The sequence below is a fragment of the Callospermophilus lateralis genome, chromosome 4 (assembly GCF_048772815.1).
Source record: "Callospermophilus lateralis isolate mCalLat2 chromosome 4, mCalLat2.hap1, whole genome shotgun sequence".
In the NCBI taxonomy this organism is placed as follows: domain Eukaryota; kingdom Metazoa; phylum Chordata; class Mammalia; order Rodentia; family Sciuridae; genus Callospermophilus; species Callospermophilus lateralis.
The window spans coordinates 12,129,998-12,142,279 of NC_135308.1; the positions used below are offsets into that span (position 1 = coordinate 12,129,998).

A 12,282-nucleotide genomic window follows, 5' to 3' on the forward strand; every position below is an offset into this window, starting at 1 on the left:
TTTAAAACACACACACACACACACACACACACACACACACACAAAAGAAAAAACACCAGCGAACACCTAATACTTACAAGGAACGAAGAAGTTATAGAGGTAGGAATTGGTGGTGGTGGAAAATCAGGCTTTGTAATTAGCTAGAAAGAAGACAAAAACGAAGTAATTTGAAGATAAGGTCTTGAAAACAGTTGTGCTTAATGAAAAGGTTTAAATTATTTTCAGAAATGGAGAATTTATAACCCTATCCATGAGAATATTCTAAACCCATGAGTTGCTTTCATGTTGAGGCACACATATAATTCATGCTTAGTCCAGTGACAATGGAAGGTGGTTACTATGGACTGAGTGTTTGTGTCTCTCCATGATTTATATGTCGAAGCCCTAATCCCCATGTGATGGTGCATGGAGGTGGGGCCTTTGGAAGGAACATAGGTTTTGAAAGAAGAGCTCTCGGGATAGGATTAATGCCTTTACAATAAAAAAACTCAAAGAAATCATCTCTCTTTCCCCACCACGTGAGGAGACAGTGAGAAGGCAGCTGTCTACAAGCCAGGAAGTAAACTCTTGCCAGATACCAAATCTGCCAGCATCTCCATCTTAGACTTTCCATCCTTTACAACAATGACAAACAGATGCTATTTAAGCCACTCAGTTTATGCCATTTTTGCTATATCAGCCCAAACTGACTAATAATGCTGCTTCATGAAGCAGATTGGTACTCTTCTTCTAAGGCATTATCAATTTCCCAGCCCTCCGGTTCAGGTTTAATGGTTAAATTTAGGAATATAATGGAGAGGTGCACAATCTCGTTCTTCACATTTTCAAAATGTTTTGCAGAAGAATTTATATTTTATATTATATTCCACAAGTTTCAACATTCTTCTGGATAATTACTTGGGCATTGTGGGTGGTGTCTTTCACTAGCATGTCCTTGAGGGTGGGCAGGGTAGTACAGAGAGGCTGCTAAATCACAAGAGAAGCAGAGGCCCACTGCTTTCCACAGACAGAACAGATACATGCAGCTTCATCCAACTCATCCCAAAACAAACAATCATATTTTTAAATGAAATCATTGGTTTCCTAAGTAAGCTTCCAATAAGTCACCCACTCAAGGCCTGGTAGCTCAGAGCCAAACACTAAGGGACAAGACAGGAAATCCAAGTGGCTCAGTTGGGGCATTTATAGGAGTATATCCCCAGAAACATGATTACCAATGTTATTACCATTAACTAGCATCAACTAAAATCTCTAGATATGTAGAACATGATCAAAGTATTACATATTACATATATTGTCATACAAAAATATGAATCACCTTATCTATGGGGACATTTGCCCAAAGAACAAGGAATCAACCCAGAGTACAGAAGAGAATGAAACAGAAAGAGACATTGGTTCTTATTGTTCCTTACTCTCTGCCTTCCATGAGCCCTAACCAAATAACCCCTTCATTTTAGGGATTCTCTTTCACATTAACAAAAGGCAAATTTGGGTAGATTTGAGAAAACACCGCAGGGCAAAAATGTTAAGTACGTAGTCAGGATAGGAGAGTGAGAAAAAGTCACACCCTGGGGCCGTGGCAAGCAGAGTGCAAACTGGAATTCACCTCTTGGGGTTGAATGGCCTTCACCATCTGGGGCTTACTCTTCTGCATGTGTGGCCCGGTGTCAGTGGGAGATAGTGGCCTGAAAGCAAAGACACGACACGTTGTATAAATTGACAGCACTTCCTTCCGGCATGCTGGGGAAAGAATGGAAGACAACCCACTGTGTCAGGCCTGCTTCTTGGCTGGGTTTTTCCTAGCTCCCCAGAATATCCTTGTATAGTTGTCCTATAACTGAGAAACATCATTAATAATTTTGTTTTTCATTTCCCACAGAGCCTATTAGTAATGGTATTAAAACCAATTTTTAAAATCTGAATCATGTCATTTTATTATCTTTATTCATTTAATATTTATTATTATGGATGAATAAATTAGCTTTTAAAAATGCTAAAAAGATTCTGTTGGATAAGAATCTTTGTAAAAATGTTTGTAAGACAGACAGATCTAGATGGATATCAAGTCTCCATTATTTACTCTGCAAGACTGTAAATTCCTTATTCTCCCTGAGCTGGTTTCCACATCAATCACAACAACTCTTGCAGGATTGATAGGAATCACCTTCTCTTCTATAAGATGGAAATAACAGTAACAACTTCATGAATCTCCTGTCAGGTTTAAATGAGATAGTGGGTGTAATAGGACTTGGCACAATATTTATCATATAGTTAGTGATGAATAATTGCTAGATGCAGTGCTCTTATACTGGTAAATGCATCAGCCTTTAATAATGAGAGTTAATACCATGCTTATTATTAATTGTAAATACAGTGACTAATAGAAGAATAAAATACTTCTTGCCATGAAGGATTTCCCAGTAAAAGGGATACCCAACCTCTGACCCATGATGTATGTGTATTTCTGAATATGTGAAGAAAACCAAAACTAAATTTGAGAGCTTGGATCAGACTCCTAAATTTAAGGCCCAGCCGAATAAAGGCTTACCTCTGAACTTTCTTCCCCTTTCTTCTGGCATTTTGGTGCCGGATTGCTATGGCAACCACCACAAATATGACTGCCACTGGGAACAGCACTCCAACCACAATGGAGAAATCTGCAACAGAGAGGACAGGCGGAATCGGCATCTACACACCGCTTGCTTCACTGTGTGCACAAATTCATCTCCCCCTCCCCAAATAAACCTGTGTTCCCTGGAAAAGATCTCACAGCCAACACAAGGAAAGTGTACTTTGATCATGACTATTGCATTAATATGTATAAAAAGGAAATAAGTAAGAAACCTTTAATATGAGATAAGTAAAGCATCACCCCACTGAGAATTCTTTGAAGGGCGATTCTGAGATAACAGGTAAATGAAGGGCTGGCAATTAGAAGAATGCGGAGTAGAGAGGATGTCAGAGCGAGATTGAAATGCTTTTGAACTTCACCTTGGAATGAAACCAGCAAATGAAAATGAAACCTAGAAATCTTATTCTTGTCAGTAGCAAATAAGGAGCTGAGGATAATAGTGAGAAAGCTGATGCAGATAACTGTTTTTCTGATATTTGTTGTATCTTGGAGAGAAAATAAATTACGTGGCCCCGTGAGCCAGGGAATGGTTTGAACCAATATTCCTGGGTCCTTGTGGTGTTTTCTCTTTTACAATGTCTGCTACCTCAAGTATTCATGTCTCTTATAATAATCAGAAACTACAAGAGACCAGGAGGTACAAGTCTGAAGAGGAATGCAAAGAGATACTGCTGTCATTATAGAGATCAGCAGACCTGTCACAAGGTAACTTGATATAACTGGGTGCAGTGGTGCACACCTGTCATCCCAGCTACTGTGGAGGCTGCGGCTGGAGGATGGCAAGTTCCAGGCCAGCCTCAGCAACTTAGCAAGATTCTGTTTCAAAATATAAGTAATAAAAAGAACCAGGGATGTAGCACAGTGGTAGAGCACCCCTGGGTTCAGTCCCCAATATGAAAAAGAAAATAAAAGGTTAGTTATTGTATAAGTGTAAGAAAAGTTCACAAGTGTGAGCACACAGGCAGGTGGAAGTAGATACCTCAGAAATAAAATTCTAGGTAAGACAATGATGTCAGTTCAAATCTCCCCATCTTCTCTTCCATAAAAATTACTTTTTAGTAAAGTACAAAGAAAATAAAGTTTGTAGGCATTTGTGTTAGATACAATGTGGATACCTTAAGAATGGAAAGAAAGTATTTAAACTAAAAATGGAATTGTAATTCTATTTTCAAGAGAGCAACATATCAGAGGAACTAAAGAGGCAGTTGGCTTTACAAATATCCCTAATTTGAAGGCACATGGTCTGGAGGTAAAGTTGGGGCACAGACAGAGAGGAGTATAATAACAGGAACTGGATGTTCAGTTTAAAATGGAAATAATTGAAGAATATATCTAATCTCTTTAATTCTCGTAATGGCAGTCTAGAAAATTTGGATCAACCTTCCCACTAAAAAGAATTTTAAAAAGCCAAATAAAATACTCCCTACGATGAAGGAAATATTGAAAAAAGTTAATTGAAAAAAAAAACCTGGAAAAATGTAGAGATTAATGAGAGGACAGGAATCCAGGGACAGAGTTAGGAAATTCAGAAATGAATGAAGATCAATTGAGACCCCTTGTGTGAATTGTGGACTTTGGAGATAATGTTGTCAATGTCAGTTCATTGATTATAACAAACTTACCACTCTGATTCTGGATGTCTCTAGTCAGAGCGGTTGTGTGTACCAGGAAGCAGGGGGTATAAGGGAACTCTGTTCTTTCTGTTCAATTTTGATATGAACCTAAAGCTGCCCTAAAAATAAGATCTACTTTAAAGAGCAGACGAAGTAGAACTTTTTAGGATAGGTACACTAAGAGTCTTAAAGAAAAGCATAACCTTCAATTTAATAAAAAGAAAAAATGGAATGATTACAATACTCAATAAGTCTAGAAGACAGAAAAAAAGAAAAAAACAAGACAAATAGAAACTCTATAATTTCAGATTTATATCTAAATATATCAGTAATTACATTGAATTTAAACTAAATCAGTACTCCAGATACATTGGGAAAAAAGAAAAATTAAGACTAAAAAGAAAAAAACACAAAGCATGAGACTAAAACCTAAAGAAAGAGAAATATTTGCATGCATTTTTCTTTTGAATGAAAGACAGATATAAAGAGAATCCAGAAAGGATGAAAGTAAAAGTATGGAAAACTGATGTCCTATATACAAACACACAAAGAAACATAGTTTAGTGTGTTAATCTCTGAGAAGTGTTACTTTAAAAGGCAAGAAGTGCAGCCAGAGATGCACTGAACTTATAAAAATAGCAGAAACTGTATTCTCTGAAAGTCTTATGAGGTCAATTTACCTATCCAACAAGTCACGGCCCCTAGGACAGAGGAGGTCATCATAAAGCAAGAAAACTTGGTATATTAAAGCAATACAAATATAAAATTTGAGATTTCTTTGAAGAGTAAAAGCATAGGTTTTGGAAAATATGATTTAAAAGTCATTAAAAAGGCTTCGAGGATTAATATTACGGATTCTATGACTATAGAAGAGGAACTCCAAGAGGAGAGAAAAGAGGCAACAAAGTCCTACATGATACAAAACCAAAGCTTGGAGGAGCAGAGCAGTTTCCCAGGCTGCAGGTCACCTACGGAAGACGGTGGAAGAGTCGTCGCAGTCGGGAGGGGCCCACCCTTCTTCACACTGACACTGCAGCTCGTGGTCACACACCTGGGGGGCAAGGGCGCTGTGAGTCTCCCACTAGACTGAGCACACACTCCTAAGCCTCGTTCCTCCACCACAAGCCCACTCTGCAGCAGTCATTCCTCCCCTCTGCTGTCCTTCACCTGCCCAGGTAAGGTCTGAGTGAATCGCAGGTATTTCCGTAAATGTCTTCAGAAGTCTCAGAGTCAGAGCTGCCTGAGGGGTTGGCCACATTCAACTGTGACCCTTGAACCCCCTGAAAGCATTCCTTCTGGTTCACAGCAACTGACTTAAAATTACCTATGACTCTGCAGGCTCGGGGACACTCATTTTTACACCTTACCGCATGTCCTTTGCACTTGGAGGAGCAATTGGTCGACTTGTAGGTCCTCTCCATGTCCACACACTCTGCATTCATGCACACCTGAAAGGGACGTGAAAATGTGATCCTGGTGGCTTCAGCTTTGCCAGTGGCTGACTGTGTGTAATCTGGTCTTCTGTTAGTCACTATTATTGTTATCCAGCTTGCCTTCCTACTAAGGAAATCACAGTATTTTTCTGAAAGATGAAGATGGCACCTGAAAATTTTTATGATAAAACATGTGGGAAGCCCCCTTCATCGATAAATTCCTTCCTTTGCTTGATTCCTATGGATCTTTCCCTCAATCAACAGCTTCAGTCCCATACTTAAGATGAATAGCACTGAACTAGGCCCTTCACATAATACAGGTACCCCAAATCCAAATAAAATTATTATGGAAAATACATGCTGATATCCCAGTACATGCCATATTATAACAACTATCATTTATATAGAAAAAATATTTTTCCTATTTCTCTCTGAATTATCATCAGAGTTGCTATCATTCGTTGAGCACCTGCCAGTGTTGGAACACTAAAATTCATGAAGTTTGAAAACCTAGTTCCAAGTACCTAATAGGCACCTGTGAAATGCTTTTGGAGGACGTAATGCAGGATTAGGCAAGTTAATGCCTGAGCCTTCTTCTGAACACTGTGTGCCTTGGAACACTAGGAGATGCTGCAGGAACAGACTTTGGAACCCATTTTCCCTAGAGCAGCTCTGCTCTCATTTATTTTGCACCTCTGGGCTTCCTCATGTGATTCCATTCGACTAAATCATTCTACTATGAAAACCAAGTGGGAAGATTTCAACATAAAACATCTAAATGTGTTGAAGTCGCTGTTCCTAATTTGATTATTTAACATGCATGTAGCAGATGCGGGTGTTTGCTGCAGACATCCAACTTTATTAATAGGTAGGGTCCACGTGTGCTTTCTGGGGGGGACTGAGGCCTTCCTTACTTCAAAGAATGAATTTAGGTGAACACAAGTCAACCTTTATAGTCATTCCTTGTCCCTTGTCAAGTATTAGTTTAAGAATGGGTAATAAAATTATGGGGGAGAAGTGGTGATGTCAAGTCTGCCAGAAATGTGCTTCTAAGAAAAAATCTCTTTACTCCTAAGAAAAGCTGCCCAAGGAAAACCTTGTGTTTTCTGCCTCCACACTCCAGCCTGGAGAGTGGGCAGTGCCCTGGACCATGCAGGCCAGCGTTCTGGAGACAGCCGGGGGCAAGGAGAAAAGGAACTAGCTCCTTGATGGTGCCAGGGTACCACCAAATCAACCATGTGGTGTTCTGGACTTCGGGTTGCTTGAATTAATGAGCACCCTGATTGTTGAAGTCCATTTTAACCCGAAGCAGCCTGATACAGTGTGGGAACTGATGCTAAGGTGCGACAGGAGCCATAAGACAAGCAATGTTGTAAAGTCAAAACCCAATCATCTGTCTGTGATCATGATTGAGGGGAGAGATATTGTAACTGAGAAGAAAAAAGGGAAGTGGTTGATGGGTAGAAGTCATGTTATACAGCCAAGTGCAGAGAGAGAAGCACAGGCCTTTGAAGTGACATCCGCTCTGGAAGAAGGTGAGAAAGTTGAGGGTGTGTGATGAGGTCGACAGGCACTGTCTAAAGTGGCTCTGGCATGCCATTGTCAAGGGAGAAGGTAAAGATTCACTATCCTCTTTCCTCTGCAGATGCAGGTTTGAAATGAAAAGGGATATGAAGATGACCTCGGTTGCCTGTGCCCTTCCCTTAGGTAAGCCAACCCCATAGGATTGATAAAGTTTACCTAAACAGTGATCTACTTTTAAAAACTACCCACCACTCTATATCTCAGGAACAGTGACTATACAAGAAGTTAAAGGTCGAACACTAATCTAAGATGATCTTAATGGCAGAGAACCCAGGGATACCTAACTTCTGCCTCAGTCTATGTCTCTCCTCCCTTAAGGCCAAGCACTGCAACTCATTCCAGCTACTGTGAGATGTCTTAAGGCCTTTAAAAGCTTCTAGAAAACCTAAAGGAATCAGCATCTGAAATCTGGAAGATCCACTTAAAGACTTCCTGCTTCATGTGGTATTTCTTGCCCTTGATGGTGGCGTGTATTTTAAGAAACGTACTAGGAAGGAAGGTTAGATGCTGAGGACCTCTTAAGAAACTAGAACTAACATTTCATTTCAAATCTGCAGAATTTAAGACTTTCTAAATTTATATGTTTGGCTCCAAGACCAAACTCAAGGGCCATGCCAATTCCATATGTTTTTTTAAAAATATTTTTTTTGTATTTGTTTTCTGATTTTTTTAACTAAATAATACCAACACTAAACCACAAAGATAATTTTAGACTCATTTGTCAATAAATCCACATTTTAATAGCTCAAACAAGTTAGGAAATAAGATGATATTTTCAGGATCAGCTTTACAACAATAAAAAATCAGGGCAATTCTTAGGTCCTATAGCTATATGAATGCAATAAATAAGTTTATTCTAATCTCCTATGGGAGATGAACCTCATTATCAAAGTTCATGTGTTGGCCTCAGTCAAGTAGTCCTACCTGAGATTGTGAGATTATTATACTTTTAATGAATGTATAGATTGTTAACCGAAAATAGTATCCCACACATAAATCAGTGATTTCCAGATTTAACCTATGAGAGTAAAACATGGGCTACCCATGTATGGCCAGCGTGCATATCACACCTTTCCTGAAATCATACCTGTAAATCATTATCTCAAATTTCACCACAATGTTTGTGAATATTAACAATAGTTCCTGTTCTTGCTCTCTGCTAGGTTCTCTACCATTCTCATATCTTAAATTGCTTATAGGTAAAATAAATTCAAATTCATAGCTATTGTATCAAAACACAATGAATTCAAACTGAGAAGCAAAACAGTACAGGCCAAACCAAGCACCCCCAAAACAAATAACAAAAAACATTCTGAGTGACATCCACAATTTCAACTTGCCTTGTTCTTCCCACACTTGGTTCCATTGGCCACCATGTCTATTCCTTGACTTGTGTCTTCAGGATCAAATAGTTTACATGTCTGGAAAGATATTATAAATCCTTTCCAGGGCAAATTACCTGACCCACCTTGACAGAACAACTTGCCACACATGATGTCTCTGAGGAAAAAGCCACAATTATTGCAGGGTTCAGATTGGAGTTTTCTACAAACACAGGTCAGCTCTGTGGCTATCAATATTTAATAAATAATGCTTCTCTCTGTAGCAGAGACTACTAGTTTGTACTTTATCTGCCTTTCCCCCTCATTCCTCAGTAATAGAAACTCTAGAGATTAGCAAAATACACTGTTGCTCAAACAAACACCTTTTCCTGATCCCAGGAGAGGTCATTTTTACCAGTTACCTAAGTTCTAGTCAAAGGGAAAGAAGCAGAATCTTAAACTTAGATTCTAGGAGATTGTCTAAAATAAGGAGACATGTCCAACCAGTCAGCATTTTCTCCTTTCTGCTAATTGAGTTGTGATAGCTGGAGAAGCCCTCACAGACCAAGAGAAATACTTGAGAACAGAGGTAGTAAGTGTGGTGCTTCTAGAAGATACACAGAGGATGGATTCCTAACATCATGGAGGGCACCGAAGAGAGTAATATACTTGTTTTAATGACTTTGAGCAGAAAAATTCTAACAGATAAAACCTTTATCTGTTAGAGTTAGGTGCATACAAAATTGAGCTCCCTGACTTTTAAGGCATTAGTGGGATTATGAATAGAACAGTCTCCCCGCATTTGCAGATTAAACTACTCAACATTCAAGGAAGTCACTCATTTGCCACCAATAAAAGTAAGCAAAGGCAAAGGCAATAAAATTGGAGTTAATTTCTTTGTACAAAATTCAGAGGGCTGCGAAAAAGTATTCTGAAAGCAATTCCACTAGATTTTTCCTATGTCTCCTGTGGCTGCAGAAAGTATAATAAAGAAGCGAATGAAGTCATGCATTCCCTCTAAATGTGAGAGGGTGTTTTTCATGAATCATTGGGGTAGAACCATATGAGGACAGCCAGCCATGAGCAATTGAAACTCCAGGCTGCCTCTCCACTGTGAAGAAGTGACTAGAAGAGCAAGCTGTGGGGTGATGAGACACTTGAGCCTCATGCTGCAGAAACTACCCAGTGTCCATCCACACAGTTATGTAGGATAACATGGGTGCACAGATGCAGAGGAAACATGGAACTACCCAACTTCCTTCTCACTCACCGCCTATCACCCTCTGATTCCCACACATTGTTTTTTACATAATTTTCCCTCTGTTGAATCTGCCCTGGGTTCCTGTCAAGGAGAGACCCCCACCATGATTTGTTATTTAGGCCAAGATTCCCCTAAGAGAAGACCCTGTATTCAAACTCAATTTTGTTTGGTAATATTTATCATCCAGAAACATTGGTGTTCAGTAGGAAAACTCTGGGAAACACTGATCTTTTTCAAGCCCCTTGTTATAAATTACTTTGTGTATATAAAATTTGAAGCTGGTACTGAGGTTAGTATAATTTGAATTCTAAGCCATTTTAAATTGCAGAATCAAAAAAAAAAAAAGGAAAGAAAAAATCTCAAGTGCATCCGCTGAGATATTCTAAAATTTTTTTTTGCAGGATATAATACTAAAAATAAAACAAATTGTCAATCTTGACTCTTACCAATTCTTTAGGTAATTCCATGGTTAAATTAAATAAAACTGCTGGTGCCCTGTATCAGTTATTCCTCAAGGTAGGTGAATATTTCTATCTGCCAGAATCTTAATGAAAAGCAGTAGATTGTAAAGAAGCTAAAGAATACTGGAAAGTTCATTGGCAAATTTCCAACCAGCACCATTCACTCCTGCATATTTGATCTCCAATCTCCATTCTACTGTAACAACTGTGCTTGGTGCCATCTGCAGAAAGAGACTCAGTACCTAGCTCAAACATGGCACATAGTCGTCAATGAAAGTATGTCAAAATGCTTGTTTCTGGATTCTCTTTTCCTTTAACTGGAATAAATCAGAATGTGGGCTGAAGTGGGCCATTACCCTAGTCTGTGGAGCAGAAGGTTCAAACAAGGTCACCTACTTTGCTTTACAGGGAATGCGGGTGTCATTTTCTATGTGACAGTATCCATACTTGGACCCATCTTCATTCTTGTGGTAACAGGACTCATCTGCAGCCTTGGTTCCTGGGTGCAAGTGGGGAGACATAGGAAAAGAAAAGAGGCAAGGAATTTAGCTCTGCAAAAGACTAACGAAATATAAAACTAGAATGAAAAGTACATATTGAGTAACCTTTATCTAAAATTCTTGGGACCAGACTGTTTAGGATTTAAATCTGGGATGTGCGTGGAATTTTTCATATACATAATGAGAAAGCTTGGGGATGGGACCCACGTCTAAACCAAAGAACATTCACTTATGTTTCATATATACCGTACACACATACCCTGAAGGTAATTTTATACAATATTTTTAGTGTACCTGTGTTTTGACTGTGACTTGTCACGTGAGGTAAATGTGGTATCGTGTTGGCAGTCAAAATAATTTGGGGTCTGGGAGCATTTTGGACTTTAGATTTTCAGATTAGAGACACTCAGCCTGTACCATTTTTGCATAATTTCTATTGACCCTTCTCAGAAATACAAATCTCAATGTTTTGGTATCAGAGGATCTGGTTAGAATTTAAAATAATCTTTTAAATCTTCTGTTATTGAATATGGCTAATAAATTTTAGAAGCATTTGAATGATTTGCTGAAGGTTAAAAACCCATCTAAGTATAGAGTCTTAGCCAGAAGAGCTGCTCTCTGTCACCAGCCTACAAGCATCCATATTCAAATGCTATCTTGTTTTTTTAGATCAATGATGAAATTTATTTTGAAGTATGATATTCTATGAGTTTTATGAGGAAAATATTATGGTTATTCATAGTTTTGAGAAAACATGAAATAGTGTATAAACATTCTAATGAAGATTTTTAAAAAGTCATAATTAGCTTAATAAGGAAATCAACTTAAAACTCAGTTAACAAAGTATTTGATTGCAGTTATTCATCTACTAAATATAGATCTACCAAAATATAAGTACTCAAATATAATAGAAAGTAGTAGGACTAAAAGTGTTTAGTTAGATAAAATAGTTTTGAAAATATTCCTATGCACATCTTCCACATAAAAGAGAAAAACATTCACCAGCTGCGGTGGCACAGGCCTATAATCCCAGCAGCTCGGGAGGCTGAGATAGGAGGGGATCACGAGTTCAAAGCCAGCTTCGGCAATGGTGGGGTGCTAAGCAACTCAGTGAGACCCTGTCTCTAATAAAATACAAAATAGGGCTGGGAATGTGGCTTAGGGTTGAGTGCCCTTGAGTTCAATCTCTGGTACCCAGAACAAAATAAAGAGAGAAAACTTTCATAAAATACCTTGTCAATATATGGTGCCATGGTGACTCTATTTAGGTTTAAACTCCTACTATGTGCTAAGCAAGTGGCAAATGTGTTTAAATTCTCATGCAGTCTCCCCCAGACAGATCAGACAAGCACAAACCAGTGGTTAAGAGGTCAGGCTCCAAGCAAAACTGAGGCAACTATGTGAACCCGGGCAAGTGTCTGATCTCCCTGGGTTTGCTCATCCCTAAAATGAGGCCATCTGCTAAAGGGGTGA

At 38.8% G+C, this 12,282-nt stretch overlaps 1 protein-coding gene across 1 annotated transcript in view; it reads right to left on the minus strand.

The window, feature by feature from the left end:
• Positions 1–1,564: 1,564 nt before the first annotated feature.
• Positions 1,565–12,282, minus strand: part of Adam28 (ADAM metallopeptidase domain 28) — a 44,396-nt gene continuing 33,678 nt past the window's right edge. Inside the window, exons 15-20 of the mRNA XM_076853483.1 lie at positions 10,706–10,808; positions 8,606–8,765; positions 5,616–5,696; positions 5,221–5,299; positions 2,552–2,660; positions 1,565–1,688 (exon numbers count right to left, since the gene is read on the minus strand). Coding sequence (XP_076709598.1) covers positions 1,565–1,688; positions 2,552–2,660; positions 5,221–5,299; positions 5,616–5,696; positions 8,606–8,765; positions 10,706–10,808 — 656 coding nt within the window. The remainder of the gene's footprint in view (positions 1,689–2,551; positions 2,661–5,220; positions 5,300–5,615; positions 5,697–8,605; positions 8,766–10,705; positions 10,809–12,282) is intronic.